The 24,417-nt window shown below is 37.9% G+C and overlaps 1 protein-coding gene and 1 long non-coding RNA gene across 2 annotated transcripts in view; one reads left to right on the top strand and one right to left on the bottom strand.

The window, feature by feature from the left end:
• LOC143228781 (uncharacterized) overlaps positions 1–24,061 on the bottom strand; it is a 234,203-nt gene extending 210,142 nt beyond the window's left edge. The window contains exon 1 of the mRNA XM_076460135.1: positions 23,473–24,061. Coding sequence (XP_076316250.1) covers positions 23,473–23,540 — 68 coding nt within the window. The 5' untranslated portion in view covers positions 23,541–24,061. The remainder of the gene's footprint in view (positions 1–23,472) is intronic.
• On the top strand, positions 19,039–20,709 carry LOC143228783 (uncharacterized). The gene is made up of 2 exons (XR_013015455.1): positions 19,039–19,402; positions 19,636–20,709. It is a non-coding gene; the product is annotated as an uncharacterized LOC143228783 (long non-coding RNA).
• Positions 24,062–24,417: the final 356 nt, after the last annotated feature.

Raw genomic sequence — 24,417 nt, 5'->3', positions numbered from 1 at the left:
GTGGTTAAGGCACTCGACTCGTAATCCGAAATCGCTGTTCGAATTCCCGTCACGCCAAACATGCTCGCCCTTTCAGCCGTGGGGGCGTTATAATGTGACGGTCAATCCTACTATTCGTTGGTAAAAGAGTAGCCCAATAGTTGTCGGTGGGTGGTGATGACTAGCTGCCTTCCCTCTAGTCTTACACTGCTAAATTAGGGACGGCTGGCGCAGATATTCCTCGAGTAGCTTTACGCGAAATTCACTAAACAAACACACAAGAATATATCGTAAAGTTTGCAAATTGTTCAAATAACGCCGATTAATCAGAAAAAGGTTTGTTTGTTACCAATCAGAAATCAACACAATGGGCGATATGTGATCTGCCAACTATGGTTATCGAAACTCGGATTCGAGCGTTTTAAGTCCGCAGACATAGAACTGTGCTACTGGGGGGAGAGCTCGTGTGTGTGCATGTGTACGTGTTTTCATATAGCAAAACTACATCAAGCTATCTGTTGAGTCCACCGATGGGAATCGAACCCCTAATTTTAGCGTTGTAAGTCCGTAGACTTATCGCTGTACCAACGGGGAACGGGAGATTCGCAAAAAATACGACATCTGCTTTCTTTACCGCAGAGCTACACAATAAGTATCTGTGCTCTGTTCATCACGGAGAACTGAACCGCGAAATTTAGCGCTATGTATGTAAAATTATCGCTGACTCTCCGAATGGACGAAAAAATGACCAAGTTATTATACGCAAACCAATTTCGCTAATTACGTAATAGCTATAGCATTTTTCGTTTGAGATTTAATAAAATTATGCTTCTATAAAACTAGAACGTGTTTGTTTTTGTTGTTAAGCACAAACCTTCACCGTGGGCTATCCATGATGTGCCCACGGTTTCAAAACCCGGTTTTTAAAATTGTTATAAATCCTCAGACTTGCAGCTAAGCCGCTAGGGGTATTGAAAAGACAACTGGAAGAATTAAATTAGGAAAAATTTATCGCCCTCTATCGGTAGGGAACGGAAATTCGATGGTTAAGATCTGTTGCACACATAACGACCGTCTGACTACCAAACAAACAACAAATCTTTCATCGGTAAAATGTTCAAAAATTATTATTGAATGTCAACACGTCGTTAGGGCTCGTTACGCCATGTGAACATTCCTACAACCCTCTGGCGTCCAAGTTATCGAGATATAAAAGGCCTAATAGTAATGCTTTTTGCATCAAACGACCTGATTTGAAATTAAGAAAATCGAAATCCTACTGTAATACAAAAGAAGTTTGTGTGTTTGTACTCTAACTTCTCCTAGGATTTCACGTTTGGACCCGTCAAGTTTGATTTAAGTAAGAATGATTCCGGACGTATTTAAAATTCAGAAATTAAATAATTTCAGTGGCGGCAAAATATATAGACCAGTGAGTGGGAGTGGCCAGTTTTATCTTTCATTACAGTTGTAGTATACATACAGATTTGTGTGTCCAGTCATTACTGGCATACTTAGAACTAAACCAGATACATTATCTATTAATAACTATTATTATCTATTAATAACTATTATTATCTATTAATAACTATTATTATCTATTAATAAAATCTCAATTTCACAATTGTATTTCGTTTTCAAATTCTACCAATTATTTAGAGGTTTTCTTTCCCACATATTTATTTTATAGATGCGTTTAAAATAAACACACTTATATTAAATGAGATGTTTTTAAGACACCTGTCATGTGCTGCTTTTCTGGTTTGAATTTTGCGCAAAGCTACACGAGCGCTATTTGTACTAGGTCCCTAATTTAGCAGTGAGAAGGCAGCTAGTGATCACCATCTATCGCCAAATCTTGGGCTACTCTTTTACTTACGAATAGTGGGATTGACTGTAACTTTATAACGCCCCTACGAAGGAGCATCTTTAGTAGGATGTGGATTCGATACTGAACTACTTATATTGTGAGTCGAGTGAGAGAGAGGGGGGACAGAACCGTAAAGAAAATTTATCATAGTTCGTACTTTCGGCGTGACTTGATTGTTTCACTTTCAGAGGGAAGAGAGGGAAGAGGGGTGAACACGACCTTGGGAAAATATCAAAAAAAGGAGATTGTAAGGATGAGAAGCTAACACGTTATAAATTTCCTGTAAAATGTCAAACTCTTGTTCAAAGAAATGAAACAATTATAAGAGCATTGTATCGCAGCCTAATCTCCATGAATATACAAAACAGTGCGAGTTAGAGGAACCTCTTGGTGTACGAATACATCAGTTGATCAAAGAAGGACACGGTCCGATAACAGAGGGTGATGAACAGTAATTCTACGACGACTTAAATAGATCGTTATTTAAAATAAATAAATAATAGTTTATTAAATTCTTGTGGTTAATTATCACGATAGTTTATCCATAATCCCATGTTTGTTTATCCCTTTTTCTTTTAATTTATCCAAATTTCCAGTTACAACAGATAAAAAAAAACAAATCGAGCTGGACCCGGAATAAGAAATAATTTCTGATGACAATAACAGCGCAGTTTCTGTAATAATATTAAGTTTAATTCCAAGATATATAAAGTTTCAATTAAACATTAATGTTAAGTCGCAAAACCAATCGTAACTTTATTATGCACTTCACAAGGACAAGAGAATCAGTATACAAAATAATATTGTGTCTGGCTTAACGGTCTCTTTTGTGATACGAAACGTAACTATTTCATGAGGAAGAAATGCAAAATTTGAAAAGAAAAATTGAGTAATTATGACGTCAGATCCGGTTTATGAACGACTGGCTCCGGGTTATATTTCTGCCATAGCCGTGGACATTGATTCAACATCCTGTTAAACAAAACAAAACTGAAGCTATAAATACAAGCCTAGCTGGCACTTGACAAGTTAAGTCTTGACAAATCGCCACGTTTAAAGCGGAAAACTAAAAACGTTGATCCTAGTTCAGTAGGTAATACTTTGGTGAACAGGAGTTATGTCGACTTATACACCTTGTTGCAAAAGGTGGGATAGTAGTGCAGGATTTCTTTTAGTACACAGTACAAGTTATGCAGTAACCACTGTCGACTAGAGAATGTTGCCTCCCACTTTAAAGTCAGTGAACGATGATATGTTGGCGGACGTACGTCTTATTCTGTTTGTTTAAAAATTGTGGGAGTGGCATGCCAAGCCTGCTGTGTCTCTGATATCTAGATGCCCTTGAAAGTATGAATTTGGATAAACGCGGGTGAACTTGCTGCACGCGCAGGACGAGTGTACTGTAAGAATGGTATTCTAATTAAGAAACTAATGAAACGAACAAACCTAACAAGGAGTCCTTGGGGTTCTGTGATGTCCTGATAATAAAGGGTTCATCTACTACGCGTCGAGAATGAGCGGTCAATGGTTCCACGCCTCTGAATCGATTGAAAGGATAAGCGACGAACATTAAAAACCAAAAACCCCTCCCCTCATTTCTACAATCACAACAACAGGTCACCCACATTACCCACCCCCATCTTCCTCCAACAAAAACAAAGAATTCACTTATTAAGCTAGAACGTTGGTAATGGTAACCTGTACGTTATTTCGCTATATTACTTGAATGCATGGCCAAGCGCGTAAGGCGTGCGACTCGTAATCCGAGGGTCGCGGGTTCGCGCCCGCGTCGCGCTAAATATGCTCGCCCTCTCAGCCGTGGGGGTGTATAATGTGACGGTCAATCCCACCATTCGTTGGTAAAAGAGTAGCCCAAGAATTGGCGGTGGGTGGTGATGACTAGCTGCCTTCCCTCTAGTCTTACACTGCTAAATTAGGGACGGCTAGCACAGATAGTCCTCGAGTAGCTTTGTGCGAAATTCAAAACAAACAAACAATTACTTGAATGTTTTGGCTATTGACTATACATGGTGTGTTATTACTTTTTCATGTAATGAAGCATACGTTTATGAACTTTTAAAAAACTGAATATGTTTAATAGATTTAAATCTTGTTGCTGTTGTTTTGAATGAAGCACAAAGCTACACAATGAGCTATTTGTGCTCTGCCCACTACGGGTATCGAAACTCGGTTTTTAGCGTTGTAAGTCCGCAGACACACCGCTGGGCATATATAAATCTATTTGTTGCGTTTTACAATTGTTGGTTTCTTTCTTTTTCCCCACGACAGATTTCTGGCTCAGCATGGCCAGTTGGTTGGGGCACTGAACTTACAGTCTGAGAATCGAGGGTTTGATCCCTGCCATACCAAACATACTCACTGGTTCCACCGTAGGGACGTTATAATGAGACAATTAATCCCATTATTTGTTGGTAAAAAAAGCAACCAAGAGTTGGCGGCGGGTGGCGATGACCAGTTGCCTTCCCTCTTGTCTTACACTGCAAAATTAGGAACGGCTATCGCAGATAGCCCTCGTGTAGCTTTGCGCAAAAATTGAGAAAAGCTACCCAGGACAGATTCCATATTTATTTTGTTATTAAAAAAATCCTAAAACTGTTAATTAACAGTTGTATTTGTTTTCAACTACGAATAAAATAGCAGCTGATTTTATTTTAAAAACCCTACAAGTAAAAAATAAAATGTAAATCTTGACACAGGTTTGACAAAAATAACAATGTGCAAAGTTACCCTCAAAATATAACTGAAATCGTATGTTAGTGTACAGTCAAAGAATGCACTAAAAGTAGATTAAAACGGAAACACGGCAAGATACAAGTTGTTGTAATAACATCAGAGTAAGGTTTACACGTGACTCGACGTTACATGGTGAAAATGTTTAGTAGTCACTGGACATTACGTGACCATAATGTTTAGTAGTCACTGGACGTTACGTGGCCAAAATGTTTAGTAGTCACTGGACGTTACGTGGCCATAATGTTTAGTAGTCACTGGACGTTACGTGGCCATAATGTTTAGTAGTCACTGGACGTTACGTAGCCATAATGTTTAGTAGTCACTGGACGTTACGTAGCCATAATGTTTAGTAGTCACTGGACGTTACGTGGCATTAATGTTTAATAGTCACTGGATGTTACGTGGCCATAATGTTTAGTAGTCACTGGACGTTACGTAGCCATAATGTTTAGTAGTCACTGGACGTTACGTGGCCATAATGTTTAGTAGTCACTGGACGTTACGTGGCCATAATGTTTAGTAGTCACTGGACGTTACGTGGCCATAATGTTTAGTAGTCACTGGACGTTACGTGGCCATAATGTTTAGTAGTCACTGGACGTTACGTGGCCATAATGTTTAGTAGTCACTGGACGTTACGTGGCCATAATGTTTAGTAGTCACTGGACGTTACGTAGCCATAATGTTTAGTAGTCACTGGACGTTACGTAGCCATAATGTTTAGTAGTCACTGGACGTTACGTGGCCATAATGTTTAGTAGTCACTGGACGTTACGTGGCCATAATGTTTAGTAGTCACTGGACGTTACGTGGCCATAATGTTTAGTAGTTACTGGACGTTACGTAGCCATAATGTTTAGTAGTTACTGGACGTTACGTGGCCATAATGTTTAGTAGTCACTGGACGTTACGTGGCCATAATGTTTAGTAGTCACTGGACGTTACGTGGCCATAATGTTTAGTAGTCACTGGACGTTACGTGGCCATAATGTTTAGTAGTCACTGGACGTTACGTAGCCATAATGTTTAGTAGTTACTGGACGTTACGTAGCCATAATGTTTAGTAGTTACTGGACGTTACGTAGCCATAATGTTTAGTAGTTACTGGACATTACGTGGCCATAATGTTTAGTAGTCACTGGACGTTACGTGGCCATAATATTTAGTAGTCACTGGACGTTACGTGGCCATAATGTTTAGTAGTTACTGGACGTTACGTAGCCATAATGTTTAGTAGTTACTGGACATTACGTGGCCATAATGTTTAGTAGTCACTGGACGTTACGTGGCCATAATGTTTAGTAGTCACTGGACGTTACGTAGCCATAATGTTTAGTAGTCACTGGACGTTACGTAGCCATAATGTTTAGTAGTTACTGGACATTACGTGGCCATAATGTTTAGTAGTCACTGGACGTTACGTGGCCATAATATTTAGTAGTCACTGGACGTTACGCAGCCATAATGTTTAAAAAGGATATTGTGAAATAGTGTGTGCGTATTTGATTTCACACAAAATTCCTCGAGAGCTATCTGTGCTATTCGTCCCTCAAATTTAGCTACTTTAATCAAATTGTGGCATTTGAATACCATTCGTATGATGCATCCACTCTCACAAAGCTCAGACAATGTTTTTTTGGCGGTAATGGCCTCAGACCACAGAACTTCAGAGAGCTTTGTCTAGATTACTGGGACCAACACGTGAAGGTACAAGCTGACTTAACGTGATTTTATGTTATAAACTATTTATCTTAACAAAGGATCCCAAACGGTGCGTCAGAGAATAGTTCACAGTAAAACATATTTTTTTTCTGTTTTAAAATTGTCTGTAAAATAATAGTTATAAAACGAGTCTTTAACAAACAACGTACAACTCATCACCAGGGTACCACTGGATTTTAACGAAATAATGTACAACAGCGCCCCCACTCGTAAGATCCAATCAGCAAAGTTTAGATATAACGCAAGGGGTTGTTCTCACTCAGTTTATCAAACCTGTCCATAAATAAATCTATTACAAACTTCATCTGTTTTGGACAGTGTCCACTGACACACATTTTTGTTCTATTCTGTGGAGGCCTGGCATAACCAAGCGCGTAAGGCGTGCGACTCGTAATCCGAGGGTCGCGGGTTCGCATCCCCGTCGCGCCAAACATGCTCGCCCTTTCAGCCGTGGGGCGTTATAATGTGACGGTCAATCCCACTATTCGTTGGTAAAAGAGTAGCCCAAGAGTTGGCGGTGGGTGGTGATGACTAGCTGCCTTCCCTCTAGTCTTACACTGCTAAATTAGGAACGGCTAGCGCAGATAGCCCTCGAGTAGCTTTGTGAGAAATTAAAAAAAACAAACAAACAAAAATCTATTCTCTGGTCAGGTATGGTTGAAGGTAAAGAGATACACAAGCAATGCTGTCTTCCGAGAAAAGTGATTTGCAGGAAACTACGTGATTCTGAAACACACTGCGTCGAACACAAACATTCCTGAAGAAAAGTTAGGCCTTCCGATGTACATGTGGTGAAGTTGTGTTATCTTAGGACAAGGGGTGCACTGTAGGCATACATTTTCTGTAAATTGTTAAACAAACAAAGAAAATGTCACGAAAAATTCGACGTATCTTTAGTAAAAGTTAATAAACTTTAGTAATGGATCATTTAAATACGCTGTTTATATAAAGGCTTTGCACGATCAGGTGGTTAGGGCGCTGTACTCGTAATTTGAGGCTGGTGGGTTCGAAATCCTTCACATCAAATAAGTTCGCTTTTTCAGTCATGGGGGCGTTATAATGTGACGGTCATTCACACTATTCGTTGGTAAAAGAGTAGTCCAAGAGTTGGCGGTTGGTGGTGATGACTAGCCATCTTCCCTCTAGTCTTACACTGCTAAATTAGGGACGGCTAGCACAGATAGCCCTCGTGTAGCTTTGCGCGAAATTCAAAACAAAGAAACAAATATATATAATAACGCCCCCTAAAAAAAAAACAAAAAACAAAAGAAAACACGTTCGGAAAATTGTCCAAACCCCTTTTTGTCGTCTAAATTCAATCACGTACTCCCCAACCCCTCAAATATGTAGGGGATTCGTTTCTGCGTAGGAAATATTGATACACAATCAATGTTATTAAGAACTCGCATTTAGCGACATGAAGATTTATTTGTTTGTTTCAGAAATTTGCGCAAAGCTACACAATGGTTACATGCGCTGACCGCTCCTAACTTTGAAACGATAGACTAGAAAAAAACGGCAGATAATCAATAGTCCCCGCCACCAACTATTGTGCTACTCTTGCCTGACCGAACAGTGGGATTTGACCGTCACCCTTATAACGCATCCACGAACCCATAGTGCGGAGCAACATTTTTTTTATTCAGAGCAACGTGATTTGAAGGGTGGGCCTGCACATCCACAGTTTAGCACGCTGACCACAAGGCCACGCGCGCGAGCAAGCACACACAAAATAACAGACCTATATAAAATATCTTCTTCAAAGCATGACTGACAGTTCTCCAGGTATGCGGCTGTAATAAGGACAAGCTGGTATTGTTACAGGTTTACAATAACTGTGGATATAGTTACTGATTCTCGTGTTTGGTATTTTGTTTTTGCAGTTACTTTGCTATGTGTTTTCTGAAAGAGACGACGCATCTACTTTGTTTTTAAACAAACATAAAAATGGTTTAATCTTAAGCCTTTTGTATAATTACTGTAACTTTAAACCTATGGTTATTTATATTTTATTAAACATTAGCAATATTATGACTGTATATTTCTTAACGGGTATTAAGAAGCTTCATTAACTCTTTCTAATTTGTTTTTTTCCGTGTGTATTGAGTTATCTGTTACATTCTGAATGTCTTATACCACTTCGTTCACTATGTTGAGAATACAAGTGCGTTCACGCTATAGCGGAGGTCTCGCATTTTAAAGGTTTGCGAGGACTGGCAAAAGACAATGAAAAACGAACGACCACAAATATCTAACGGATAAAAAAAAAAAAAAAAAAAAGTGAGTTCCGTGTCTCGTGCGACGAGAAGTAGCTACCAGGTTAACCAATTTGCGGTGTTTCTTGACCAGGATTAATGAACAGGCGTGACATTGCAAACGCAGCACACAGCGCTGGCCAATAGCGTGAACGTGTTCTTCAACCACCCTCACCCCTTTTGGACGTGACCAAGTCGTGGGACACACATTGTTTTTAAAGTAGTCGGGAGTCTAGTAAGAACAGGAGATCGTCCAGCCATGAAAATCCGCTGTCCTTCTACAGCAGGAAGTCATTTCCTTATGTAGTTGAAAGGTCACTTCTAGATTTTTCCATTTCTTGCCTACATCCACTTGTTTCGGTATGGTACGTTAATTCCAGTAGAGGTTCGGTTGTCAGATTCCTTCACTGTCGGTAATTCATATTAGAGAGAGACAAGTGCGATTTTTAAGTCGATAAACATAATATATTTTGATGTTCGTCATGCTATGAATTTTCCTGAAAAACAAATTACCGTTAAAAGGTAATAATAATTATAAAATGTTATGTTTTCTAATAAGTAATTCGTTGGATAAGAGAAGAGAACCTTTACCTATAGGAACGGAGTCTGAGAAGGTCTTACACTTGGGTAAAAAAGTCACGTGGCGTATTATTAACACCATTTCATTGGACAGCGAGTTCTTGTGTTAATCTCAACTGAAACAATTACAAATGGCTTCGAATCTCGTGTTTTCTTTCGCTGTACATCATCTCGGCGATGTTCATAAAGACAGAAATGCATACCGAGAAACCGTGTGGCTAAGAATTTTGGTTTCGCATCTTTATGAAAGGCGGTTTTTTTGTTGTTTTTTTACCCAGTTGACGGTATGTAGAACATTACTAAATTTTGTATCCATAAGGATTGCTGTTAGACGTCCAATATGACGGCGCTGAACGAAAATAAATGTTCCGCGACTACACGTGAAAGACCCCTCTAGATATGCAATGAAAATAAACGTACGATTAAACTCTACATCATGTGGGGGCGTAACTTCACACAAACAGGGAAGTTAAACCAGGAATTCCCAACCTTTCTAAGCTTGAGGCTCTTCAAGACCTTGTATACCCTGGTTGAGGACCCCAACCTAATGATTTAATAGAAATGTTAAATAAGTCACCTGAGGCAGTACCAGATGAAGGCAATTGGGAAATGGTAGGGAGCAAGCCTCTACATACAAGTGTGTAACATGTTAAAATATTAAAAAAACGGTTCATTACTTGTGGAATAAAACTATGGGATTGGTTATAAAAAAAAATAATACACAAAAGGTATGACATAATTTTTTTTCCCGGTTAATCAAATATAATGCAACATACAAATGTTTATTGATTTACTAAATATTAATTATTTATTTGTTCTACTAGAGTTTGTTTGTTTTGAATTTCTCGCAAAGCTACTCGAGGGCTATCTGCGCTAACCGTCCCTAATTTAGCAGTGTAAGACTAGATGGAAGGCAGCTAGTCATCACCAACTCTTGGGTTACTCTTTTACCAACGAACACTGGGATTTACCGTCACATTATAACGCCCCCACGGCTGAAAGGGCGAGCATGTTTGGTGAGATTGGGACTCGAACTGCCATTCTCAAATTACTAGTCGAGTGCTTTAACCACCTGGTCATGCGGAACCTCTTGAAAAGGGCTCCTGTCAAAAGATTTAATTCGAATCTAACGGAATATTTTTCCTTCTCCTGATCTCCTGCTTCAGTATCGAAACCTTATCCGAGTTCATAAGTATTCCTCTTTCTTTGGGTACTTTGAAACCCAAAACTCTAGTTTTTCATCGATCACTTTTGGAAAATAAAGAGGGTTTTCTGTCTCTCTCTCAACATTTTTGGTATAATCTTCTTCCATTAACTACTTCCCGTTTGTTTGTTTGTTTTTTTATCTTCTCTTACAAATTGGATGGTTATTCTATCAACACCTGTCGGGGAAAAGTCTAAATTACAGTAAACTCAAAAACATTGAAAAAAGTGCTTCATCCGATCCTGCTACATACGTCTGTTGTTGGTTTTCTTTCTATGTGCAGTTAAAGTAATTTTATTTAGATTTTTTTGTTTTGTTTTCAAATAACATCTTTGTACAATCACAGAAACATATCCACAAACTACTGTATTTGAATATCTTAATTTACGATTGACAAGTTAAAGCCGTATAAGAAATGAAATAGCAAAATTTAACGTGTTAGTTTTTTTTTGTGTTTTTATCATGTCAAAAGCACCAACTTCAGAATAGTCCACGTGCGAGGGAAATGACACGCGCTAACAAACCTCCGTACAAAACTTGTTTTACCAGGTTTCTTGATCGATGAATATAGCTAAGAATTTTTTTTTTCTACATAGAATGATACTTGGAAATTTGGTTTTAATGGCTGAAAAAAAGAAAGAATATATTTTACATATATTATTAAAGTAATAATTTATGTATATTTGATATTTTTTTAAAAAAAGAAGAAAAGTAAAAACAGCGTGGAGCTCGTACAGTTTACCCTATCAAGAAATGACTAATTCATTAAGGGACTTCCCTCACTAATCACCATATGATCTCACTTTCTCTCTCGGATAGAAACGATAATATGCTAGTGTAAATGATAACATTTTGTTTTTACAACAAAATAGAAACGTCTACCGGTTAGTCCCCTAGTTTAGAGGTACGTTCGGGAACTTGCAAAGTTAAAATTCAGAGCTCGATTCCTTCGGATTAGAGAACACAGTCTGCTGGTTGTGTTCTTTTTGTTCTTTGTGTACTGGCCTGTATACAATTTTGTTATATATATGTACTGGCCTGTATACAATTTTGTTATATATATGTACTGGTCTGTGTACAGTTTTGTTCTCTCTGTACTTGCAGTTTTGTTCTCTCTTATATATATGTACTGGTCTGTGTACAGTTTTGTTCTCTGTGTGCAGTTTTGTTCTCTCTGTACTGGTCTGTGTGCAGTTTTGTTCTCTCTGTACTGGTCTGTGTACAGTTTTGTTCTCTCTGTACTGGTCTGTGTACAGTTTTGTTCTCTCTGTACTGGCCTGTGTGCAGTTTTGTCCTCTCTGTACTGGCCTGTGTGCAGTTTTGTCCTCTCTGTACTGGCCTGTGTGCAGTTTTGTCCTCTCTGTACTGGCCTGTGTGCAGTTTTGTTCTCTCTGTACTGGCCTGTGTGCAGTTTTGTTCTCTCTGTACTGGCCTGTGTGCAGTTTTGTTCTCTCTGTACTGGTCTGTGTGCAGTTTTGTTCTCTCTGTACTGGTCTGTGTGCAGTTTTGTTCTCTCTGTACTGGCCTGTGTACAGTTTTGTTCTCTCTGTACTGGCCTGTGTACAGTTTTGTTCTTTATGACAGGGAAGGCAGTTAGTGAACAGTATCCAGCTTATGAGCCACCCACGGTACTTGAGAGTGGAATAAAAGTTTGAACTAAGAATCCAGGGATTCACAGTCTGGACACGCTGAAAACTAGCCACGACTGTTCCTCATCCATTACACTAGTGGAATAAAATCTTAATAACATTCCTACTATATTTGAGTTTGAAAACAAGTAAAGGAGGCTAGCTCGAGATCGTCTTCACAGTAACACATATTATCCTAGTTTATTTACAAAGACTTAGAAATCCTTCAAGCCCATACAAACGGAAATGCCAGTGTGGTTATGACAACAGCGATACTGGTTTTTCAGGCGTTCTCCTTGTCTCAGAAGGAGCCTGGGTTGTGTCGAAAGAGAGGCTACACATAAAAGTACAGTAATTGTGCCATAAAACAACAAAGAGGCCAGTTTCTTGGAAAGAAGCTAAAGAGGAAAGATAACTAAAGCTAAGAGCAGTTTTAGATCTGCGAGACGACGATCTTTCGTGGAATCTTTGAACTTAAAAAGATGTTGAACGCTGTAAACAAACCCTTTAAAAAACGCCATTACTCAAACACCGTGAGTAAACATTTAAAATAAGTTTTCAGCTTTAAGTCCCCGTTTTTCGTTCGGTTCAAAAATAAATGAAATAGAACGTCGATTGGTCAACGTGACGAATGTGTCAGCGACCTTAAACTACAGTACAAAGTATAATAACACAAAGCCATAAATCTAACGTCTTAAGATGCAGCTTTCAAAGTGTTATCGTATGCTATATTTTCCTATTTTGACACGGTAAGATTTTGAATAGTTGCAAAATTTTTCGTTTGTTTTTAGAGTGAAGCTGTATTGGACTATCTGCTAGGCCTACCGCGAGGAATCGAACCTCGGATTTTAGTGTTGTAAGTACGTATACTTATCGCTGTCTCGTCCGGGTACCGAATGAATAAATTAGATAAATCTAAGCTAGAACACGAGATACAAAGGATAGAGAAGTTCTAAGAAATTGATGAGATACGAATGCACGAAAAACAAAATAAAAAAAGATATAATGGTCACTCACGAGCCAAGAACCGCGACTGAACATAATATTTAGCGCCAGAAATGACACGCACACTAAGCGTATTGTCGATCGTGTGGCCTCTTTATACGGAAGTTTAATTAGCTTGGTAACCAAAATAAGAGTAAGAAAAAAGTAGTTCAGTTTTTTTTAATAGGAACTTTGGTTTGTTTCGAATTTCGCGCAATACTACACCAGAGCTAACTGTGCTAACCGTCCCTAATTTAGCAGTGGGAAGACAGCTAGTGATCACCAACTTTTGAACTACTTTGAAACCAATGGATAATTAATGGTATTAATCGTTACATTATAACGCTGTCGCTGCTAAAAGGGCGAGCTTGTTCGGTGTGATGGTAATGCAAACCTGAGATCCTCAGATTGCAAGTCGAGCGTCCTAACCACATGGTATTGCTAAGCCTCTTTTTTTTTTTAAATAAAACACGTTATTGTATAGTTAAAATCATAACCGTTTTTATTATAAATGCAACAAGAAATGTAATCATAAGTTCATTCATTCCATTTCAGGATGCTAAGCCTTTGAGTAAGTCGTGTCTATACAGTTAAGTATGATAGGCCTGTTTCAAATCAACTTGTACCTGAATCTCCTAGTGCACAACGTATAGGATTTATAAGACAGGAGGAGAGTTTGAAGGGGCCCGGCATAGCCAGGCGTGTGACTCGTAATCTCAGGGTTGCAGGTTCGCATCCCCGTCGCGCCAAACATGCTCGCCCTTTCAGCCGTGTGGGCGTTATAATGTGACGGACAATCCCACTATTCGTTGGTAAAAGAGTAGCCCAAGAGTTGGCGGTGGGTGGTGATGACTAGCTGCCTTCCCTCTAGTCTTACACTGCTAAATTGGGGACGGCTAGCACAGATAGCCCTCGAGTAGCTTTGTGAGAAATTCAAAAAACAAACAAACAGAGTTAGAAAAAAAATACCCCAAATTACGCTATCTTTCGAGTCAGAAAGTTAATGATCTGTTGACGTTGTAACTATTAACTCTTAGTAACAGAGTCTGTACGGTGATTTAACGCTGATCCTATCACAGCGGGGCACGTGAGACGAAACACTTTGCGTAGTATAATAGAGATAGAAACATAATGGGCTTGGCATGAGTTGCTGGTTAGTGTGTGAGTGAGTGTTTTCTTATATAGTAAAGCCACATCGGGCTATCTGCTGTGTTAATTAAGGGGAATCGGACCCCTGATTTTAGAGTTGTTTGTTTGTTTTGTTTTTTGAATTTCGCGCAAAGCTTCTCGAGGGCTATCTGCACTAGCCGTCCCTAATTTAGCAGTGTGAGACTAGAGGGAAGGCAGCTAGTCATTACCACCCACCGCCAACTCTTCAGCTACTCTTTTACCAACGAATAGTGGGAATGACCGTCACATTATAACGCCCCACGGCTGAAAGGGCGAGCATATTTGACGCGACGGGGATGCGAACCCGAGACCCTCGGATTGCGAATCGAACGCCTTAACACGCTTGGCCATGCCGGGCCCTTTAGAGTTGTAAATCTGAAAACGTAACGCTGTCCCTTCAGCAGACATCTGCCGGTTAGGGCACTCGACTCGCAATTTACAGATTACCGGTTCGACTACCATTATCAAACATGCTCGCCATTACGGTTTCAGGAGAATTACAATGTAAGAGTCAATACCACTATGAGTTAACAAAGAGTTACTCAAGAGTTAGCGGTAGGTGGTATTGACTAGAGCTGCTTTCCCTCTAATTTATCACTTCAAAATTAAATATATCTAATGCAAGTAATCTTAAAGTAGCATACATACAAAAAAAAAAAGTTTTATGAGCAACGAGACGCGAACATTGAAACATCATTTTCACATTTCGGGCACGCTAGTCTCTAGGCCTTGTTCGGTCTGTTGATTAATCTGGTGTTTTATTGTTTGTAATTCAGTTGATTTTTCAACTATTTATTTCAAATCTAATGCGATGTCTTATTGCTTAATCAACTGGTGCATTCGACTTGGCAGTGGGCAGAGCACAGATAGCTCATTGTGCAGCTTTGTGCTTAGCTACAAACAAACATTTGACTAGTAACAATAATTCTTATACGTAAATAGCCTTGCCCTTTACGGTTGACGCGTATTTTATTAACCATTTTTGTTTGTCGTTAAGTCCAGAGCTTCATAATTGGTTATCTGTACTCTTTCCATCGTAGAGATTCGAACCTCGGATTTTAGACTTTCAAGCTCATAACTTACTGGGCTTTTTGGGTTTGGATTAGCGTGACAAAGATAGCCTATATTTTAGCCTGGGTTTCACTGTCAGGGTACTATGGATTTTCCCAGTGCCACCATTGTTATGATGATCATTTAGAAATGGGATTTCAGCTACTCCCTCTAGTGAACAAACTGTCAAATAATAAAATGTATCCCATAATAGTAAAGTGAATTAATTAAAGCATATTCCTATAACACAAAAAGAAATATCAGTGCATTCACCTAAAGTATCTTTGGCGATTGTAATCACCTTACATGCAGGAAATGAAATATACGAACAACCGAATCACATGAGTCCCTAAATACGCATTTAGGCCTCTTTTTTTTTTCCACACTGAAAGTCTGTTTTGTGAAGCGACACCTACCAGAGAAGATATCTCAAGGGTTATTGGAATATCACATTTATTTATATATGAAGATCAAACGAGTCAACTTGCTAAACTTTCTTTTCGTGCGAATATTTTAGAGTCCAAAAAAATAAGTAAGTTGTGAAATTTCGATTTGAATTCACACACAAAAAAAATAGAGCAGTTGATTTTACTATCAACTAGATTATGTTAAGTAACTTAGCATAAATATGTACATAGTTCTTTTTGGTAGTAAAGTGTTAAAGATGTAAGACAGTGAAATGCAAAACAAATTTCCAAAAAAATGATAATAGTGGATTTATTGTGTGTGTGTGTGTTTTCTTATAGCAAAGCCACATCGGGCTGTCTGCTGAGCCCACCGAGGGGAATCGAACCCTTAATTTTATCGCTGTAAATCCGTAGACTAACCGCTGTACTAGCAGGGGGGCGGATTTATTGAGAAGCAATATATCAAGTTTTCCATTTGCCGTATTGTTGTTAGTTTGTGTCTTTTGAATTTCGAGAAAAAATATTCAAAGGCTATTTGCGATAGCTGTTTCTAATTTCGAAGTGACAGACTAGAGGGAAGTCAACACTTAACAGGCCAATTCTCAGGTTACTTTTTACTCAAGAATTATGGGATTGACCGTCTCATTTTAACCCCCCTCACGGCTAAAAGAGGCAAGCATGTTCGGGGATGAGATGCAAACTTGAAATCCTCAGATTGTGAATAGAGTGATGTAACCACCAGGCTATGCCAAGCCCATGTAATATTAAAGATTTGATACCTCGCTGTAAGTATTTTGAGGTAGTTGCAAACTAGATAACATAATGTTGTTAACAACAAGGCTAACTAATCCTTAAAAAACAACTTAGGCTTAATTATTACCATTTATATATTACTGGAACCAAACCTAATTGTACCAGAAAACAACAACAAAACAAAAACGATGGTTATTATTTCGTGAGATTTTCCATCTTACTGAGATGTACACATGATTGAGATACTCCAAACATCTCGACTAGATGTATATACTACTTTAAATTATTCAACTCGTATGGAAAAGTAGAACTAAATTCTAATAAGAACTAGTCATTTGAAAGGCCTTCCTTTGAATTATTCAACTCTCACAAGAAAGTGGTAATAAAAGCAACTGACAGGAGCTGTTTCAGAAACCCATTTTGTATAATTGTGTAATTTAAATTGACTTTTTGGATTTCATGATTTATTTTTAGAAAACAGTGAGTAAAATGCACTAAAATAATAAATTTCTTTCAAAATTTTATTTTGGATTTAACGTCTGCCAATGGGAATCCAGACAAATATGAGATACAACAAAGTATCTTATGAGTAAACACGACTGTGTAGGTGCCCATAATTGCCATTGTGTCATTCACATTTTGTACATTAATAATAAAAGTTGACTACTCACCACGCAGAATTAAAGTTCTTGTTGAGTAAATACGATATTGAAGTTTATAGAAAGAAAACGATTAGAAACGACCTGGTCAAGAATGGTCTAACCAGTTGCATTCACCCAAGTTTGTTTAAGTTGGTAGAAACGAGTTTGCTGATATTTACAGTGTAGTGCTAATTCTTACCATATTTGGAAATACAGACAAAAGGACAATAACATGAGGGTTATCATAAGGAGTTCCTTTAGGAACAATAAAATGAGGGTTATCATAAGGAGTTCCTTTATAAAAAAAAATGAGGGTTATCATTTTGCTTGTAAGAATATGAAATAAATAAAAGTACAGTAAAAAAACGTTTGACAATGTAACTTGAAACATGTGAGCTTACATTATATAAGTTTAAATGATCATGTGAAGACTACAGTTATTTTGTATAGAGTAACTTGCTATGTATTAGTTTACATTGTATGAGTTTATACTATGTAAGTTTAAGTGAATAGGTGAGGACAAAAAGATAGATGTGATGTAGTCTCACCTGAGTTTTATTTGTACTTTTTGCCATCCTGTACTTACAGAAAAGTGATTTAGATTGCTGCATAGAACTCTCTCTCCCTGCCCTGATGGATCGACGATCAGTCGGTTTACAGCGCTAAAATTTGAGGTTTCGATACCCTCAGTGAGCAGAGCACAGATAGCCCATTGCATAGCTATGTGCTTCAAACTACTCAACAAACAAAGATAGAACTAATAAACTAGAGAGAAAAATGTTTAATCTGGATGCATAGTTAGGCATCTCAAACAATCTTTCGTGGTGAAATGATATAAAGGTGAACACAACAGCGACGAACTATATTATAGTATTCCACCTAAAGTCAAATGTTTGTTTTAGTTTTAGAATTTTTGCGCAAAGCTGTAAAATGGACCACCTGCGAATAGCTGTCTTTTACTTCTGAACTAATATACCAGAAGGAACCAACTAGTCAACTCTTGGTCTATTCTTGTGAGATGGATTTGATAGTTATTTTTATAACGCATTCATTGCTTTTATTGCAAAAACGTTTTTTTTTTCTCTAACGGGTTGCGAACTGTGAACTCTCGGATTCACACTCTGGGTACGCTAATAATTAGGCCACAACCGCTGGACGACATTCCTGGTGGTATTAGGCATATGAATGAACGAGTTTTCAAAAGTTCATATTAAACCTGTTCAATGGATTGTTACAGCAAAATACAAGTAGGACATAACACTATCTGAAGATATGTTCTGTACATCTCGTTAAAACGTTTGTAAAAACCAGCAGAACAAGCTCAACATAGTAACCAGTGAGCTATAAGACCCATCTAGGAATCAGCGAGGCATGCAGCCCAGATTTCTTTAAGTTTCGCTTTAAATACAATGAAATGTAAATAGTAGGAATATATTTTCGCCTTTATAATATAATATAATATAATTCTGGGAAAATAAATACAAAAAGTACGCACTTTGTGCCATTATCTTAAGAGATGTCTAAATAGTAAACATCAAACGTCACCTAGCTGATAGCTGTCTGATGACACCTTAATTTGTTTTTTTTTATTTGAGAAAGAAAACTAAATTTTTGGAACAATGAAGAATTATAAAGATTTTCAATAATTTTGCATCTTTTTATGGTGTTCCCAGGTGGATCAGGTGTAAGCTCAAGGGCTTACAACGCTAAAATCCAGAGTTCCATCGCCCTCCGGTGGACATAGCAAGTATCGCAATGTGACTTTGCGCTACAACGAACAAACTTCTTGTGGCAGTAAAGGTAACTTCCCAAAACGTTCGCAAGTATGTTTGGTAGCGGTGGTGTTTCTTTTTTCCCCTCTCAGAGAAATATATTTAGCCTTCATTACAAATCTCGCCAGATAAAGTCAGTTTCAAATTCATGGTGTGAAATTTCAAATTCAAATACTTATATTTTTATTTATTTTAACTCAACTTATAAACAGTCGCTAGAGGGCGATGGGGCTAGCACAGTCCTAAGTCGATAGGCCTAAGAAATACCACTTCGCGTATTTCATTTCGATCGTTACTGATGTGAATTTAGTTATCAGCTTTAATACAGATATAAATTTCAGAGATGGGGGACATGCTTCCATTCCGTGTATTATTAAGCATAATTAATGTACTGTAACATAAAGTGCTTTATTTTTTTAATTCTAAATGTCAGGATTATTCACGGATCAAGATTTCTCGGTTTTCCACAGAATTCCTTGTATCGCTTTGAATGACATTTCCGGTTGTGTGAAAGTAATGCAACTTGATAACAAAGTTTTAAATTAAATTTAAGGTAGTTCTTTTTATTTAAATTTTTTCTTCTCCAAAAGTTATGTATTAACCGGAGAACACTGTTAAGAAATGAAATATAGAGGTATGGATTATTTTATTAATGTTAACATTTTCAGATTTTGAACTCTTAATATTGTGCACAAAACTTAAAATTTTTTTTTTTTTTACTGGGATTAACACTTTAAACTTTAAATATCGTTTTGTTGTAACGTATTCCAACAGTTTTTGTTTTGTTTTTGTAAAAGTACAAGGTGAAAATAATGCGAAGTGTAGTCCACGTATAACGACAACGAATTGGTTTGTTTTTACATATAGCGTTTGATGCAGTCTACGTACGCTTTGAACAAGTTGCAGGCCTAACTTTACAACATTTCAACAGAAATTACTCATTTGTGGTACCTACGCCTAACTCACTTAGGTTCGATCAGTAATCAAACATGTATCACCGAGTATCTGAAAACTGAAACTGATAACAGTCCTCGTCCGACAATGAAAGGTAAAATTCATTAAATGTTCAATAATTTCATTAATTGATTAATTACTGGTATTTGTAAATAACGTACAGCTTCTTGTTTATTACATCATCATGGTTAGCAGCTCCCTCTAGCAATCAACTTAATCATATACTTAAAATATGAGCTCAGAACATTATAAAAAAGTAGAAACATATTTGTTCCCGTTCGGTTTTGACTAGCACTAAGATCGTATGAATTACATAAAACTTACATAGATGTTCTCATCTGGATGAGTTTTTCACGAATTCTCTTTACATGCGTAAGTCTGACACACGTTTTAAAACAGCCTATCTAATAAAGTGTGTTGAAGGTTCTCAGAACTGGTTACCTCACCTATAAACAATGCTTCACTACAGTTGTGATGCGCCGATTTATTTCCACCTGTCGTGAATATAAACCATTGTAAGTTGCAACATGCTGTGTTTTGTGGACCACTTAAAGAAGAGACTCGGTCATGGTCAAGCCCTAGAATCAGAAAGACTACGTGGGCGTAGTTCAGAATCATTCTAAAACTTAAGAGATAAAAATGGCTGATATTTCCATAATGACCTTTGGAACTCGTAGCTTTACTATTACTGATGTCTAAAACATTCCTTGTAAATAACAATAGGAGTGCAAGAAGTACATTTGACGTGTAGAAATCAGTGGAATACTCGAGAAAAGTTAGCGTTGGGAAAACAAGAAATTGAGCGGCGTTGGAGGTCAGTTGTGTGTTTCTGACGAAAGAGCGTAAAGCCGAAACGTCGTCCACCTTTTCATCGACCCGAAACGTCGCCCATACGCCTTTCCATTGTTGAATCTGTAACTAATTGTTCGTACAAAATATTTCTTAGTTGTTAATTTTAAAAACAAGACAAAACAAAAGAAAGAAAAATTTAAGAGAAATAAAGAGGATAGTGGAAGAAACGGATATGTCTGTTTTGTTCTTTTTTTCTCCTAATTACGTTTACAGATTAATACGATACTTTATTTCAAACACTCAGCACTTTGATACAAAAATATGCACGTTCTACAGAAACCCACTTAATATGCGAGGTAGAGTACAAAGCAAATTCATCAAAACGGAATTAGTGTGAATACATAAAACAGCACGTAACGTGCACGGCTTCGGTATTCACACGAGAAAAACGACTTCCGACAAAAATAAATCCCTTTGTTTTGCGGGGTTTCCATGGCGACGACGACACGTGATAAGTAAAGCGCTATCTATGACGCTTCGCCAGAGAAGGATCACTGTTGCTTTCCCTGTGAACGAGATTATTTAATGAGAATGAAGAGTTATTTAGTAAAAATAACAATTCATTACTGTCACCTCTTTGGAGTGAGAATCGTAAAAATGAACGGAGACGTCATGAACTATTTTATTTTAGCCATAATGTATACAATCAGTGAATTCTATGAACGTTTAATTTAAAAGAGGAAGTCCGTCTATATTATTATTTAAGCAAGCGAAAACGTGTTTGGTGTGCTTTGAATTTCGCGCAAAGTTACACGATGGATATCTGCGCAAGCCGTCTCTAATTTAGCAGTGTAAGACTAGAGGGAAGGCAGCTAGTCATCACCGCCCACCGCCAACTCTTAGGCTACTCCTTTACCAAGGAATAGTGGGATTGACCATAACATTATAACGTTCACACGGCTGAAAGGCCGGGCATGTTTGGCGTGACTGGGATTCGAATCCGCGACCCTCGGATTACGGGTCGAGTGCCTTAACCACCAGGCCATGCCTGGCACGAAAAGAGGCCAGAAGAAAAAGTATTGTATTTTTAAGGTGTCATAAAGAAAGAGAAATAAAAATTCTAGACCTGTAAAGGGATTTCAAGCAACAATATATAACAGCTAGATATATAATAGCTATTTTACTTGTCGTATAAAAGTGTTATATTTGTCTGGCTTCCCATGTGACAAAAACAAAAACTATCCCGGTGGGACAGCGGAAAATCTTTGGATTTACAATCAGGGACTAGATTCTCCTCGGTTGACAGAACAGATAGACTAAGGTGACTTTACTATAACACAAACACACACAAAAATTAAAAAATAGAGACACAATGGTTTGAAGCCAACATGTCCGATTTATTTACGTCACACGTATTTAAAAATTTTCACGTGATTATGGGCCGAACGTAGCCAAGTAGTTAGCTAGTCTGGTTGTAAATTCAAGGAAGTAGGGGTTCACGATCCATATCTTAAAGGCGTGGATTCGCTATAAAAGTGACAGTTAAATCCTATTATTCGATCTGTCAAGAACAGTCCAAAAGTTAGTGGTGGGTACTGTTCCCGTAGTTGACTTTCTTCTAATCTATGGTGGCATTGCCACTCGACTTGTAATCCGAGGATTTATGGTTCAAAATCCAGTCACACTAAATATGCTCGTACTTTCAGCCGTTGGGGGCGTTATAAGTTACTTTCAATCCCACTATTCGTTGGTAAAAAAGTAGCCCAAAAGTTGGCTCTGGGTGGTGATGAGTAGCTGTGTTCTCTCTTGTCTTACATTGCAAAATTAGGGGCCGCTAGCGTAGAAAGTCCTTAAAATACAAACAAATATACCCACTAGTCTATAACATCAAAATTAGGAACGGTTAACCTATTGTGTTTATTTGCAGACATTTCTTAAAGGAAAGAACAGAAAACCGCGTAATTACCACCCACCGCCAACTCTTGGGCTACTCTTTTACCAACGAATAGTGGGATTGACCGTCACATTATAACGCCCCCACGGCTGAAAGGGTCAGCATGTTTGGTGCGACCGGGATTCGAACCCACAGCCCTTAGATTACGAGTTGAACGCTATAACCCACCTGGCCATGCAGGGGCCTACCAATTAACGAACCATAGTTATACACCTCAAGACAAACGATGTCTGACATAAATATTTGTCACGACTTCCAAAAATTAAAAAATAAACTAGAAATAAAAAAATACAGTAAAAAGACGTACTGATTTGAGGGGTGAGAAATAAACGTATTATACAAAATTAAAATTGTAAATGTAAAAAAAACATCATAATGATATAAGTGCAGTATTTTGTACACTTGCTAAAAATCTGAGGTTCTATTATTGGAATAGCAAACTTTTCATTCTAATGCTTCAAGTTTTACAACAACAAGCGAAAACTTTATGCTAAACAGCCACAGAAATAAAGTTGTCACTCCAGTTCTTACAATAAGTCGTGTAAGTTTATTTTCACCTTTATAAAATTAAACTTTTAATCAACTTGTTTGAGACACTAAGTTGTTTTTTTATTGATAGATAAGTTAAGGTTTTGTTTTCAAAGTACAAAGGTTTTAGGTTTATTAATGTTTCTCACGATTTTGTCTTAGTGCTGGAAATGTAAGGTTTGTTTTTGTCACATTTGTTTAGGTTTTGTTTTGATGCGCGAAGTGTTAAACGTTAGATCTATTTCTGGACAACTAGTAGATGTTTTAAGTGGGAAACTTACAACACTGGACATTGTCTCACCCACGTATTTTTTGTATAGTTTACCTTTTAAATTATGTTTTATTACTTCTGTTGAAAACGTCCAGTCTCAACGTTTAAAATGTCATTTTGAAGCAACTTAAATATTCCACACCCATTACCAGGTGATACATGCTTATTATTTCTTTTTATAGAAATTAAAAACTGTGTTACATACCTTATATTTCGTCCTAGCAGTTTCGCCAAAGCCTGGAACATTGGCTTTTTGTTGGGCTTCACGTCCATTTTTGTTGCTTTTGTTCTTAGGTCCTCAACTTCGATCGGGCGATACCATTATGAAGCATCTGGTCAAGCTAAAACAATCAAGACCTCAGCTTTCGTAGACTTAATATTTTCGTTTCTTAGTCTAAGCAGGAGATTATAGTTGTAGCATCAACTTTACTGTTTTATCGGGTTGCACACTCGAAGCTAGTCGTCGTGTTTAGTAACCTTTGTTTTCATGTCTATCTTACACGGACAGGCAGTCAAGCTACCGAGGCGTAGCATTAGTGACGAAATCAAATACACGTAGCGAGAAACGAAACTTATCTTTAAGGTTTGGCTAGCAACGTTCGTTCTCTGTCTTTAAAACTCACCCTTCGTGATATATAGACTGCAGTACCACTATCGTTCACGAGCCCGCGAGGTTTGTTCACTTCCAAAATAAAGGATCGCAAATGGAGAGGTTGAGAAAAACCCACTCACCGGAGCTTGTTCAGACTTCTCTGTGTGCGACATTTGTTGTGGGAAAGAACCACCGCGACTTTCACAGCTCAACTTGCCCGTTCCTTTCAGTTAGCGAGTAGGGTCGTTCCACTGAAGCCTTGGGGACAGGTAGTCACGGGCGGTGTTTTCACCCTCAGTTGGTGGCATTCAAAAGGTTTTATCTTAACTGCTAAAACGAAAACGGAAGACCGGGAGGGGAGAGAAAGGAACGTTTCTTGCCACACGAAAAGTAAAAAAAACAAACAAATAAGAAAACACTAACAAGCTACAATTTGCTTTATTACTGGTGCTATAACTTTGAAAAATTAAGGTTTGATCCCTGGTGCGGATAGAGTATAGACATAGACAGTCCATTGTGGTGTTATTATTATCGGATGTTGTCTAAAATATATTGACG

The sequence above is a fragment of the Tachypleus tridentatus genome, chromosome 10 (assembly GCF_004210375.1).
Source record: "Tachypleus tridentatus isolate NWPU-2018 chromosome 10, ASM421037v1, whole genome shotgun sequence".
In the NCBI taxonomy this organism is placed as follows: domain Eukaryota; kingdom Metazoa; phylum Arthropoda; class Merostomata; order Xiphosura; family Limulidae; genus Tachypleus; species Tachypleus tridentatus.
This window is presented reverse-complemented; position numbering and strand designations above follow the sequence as displayed.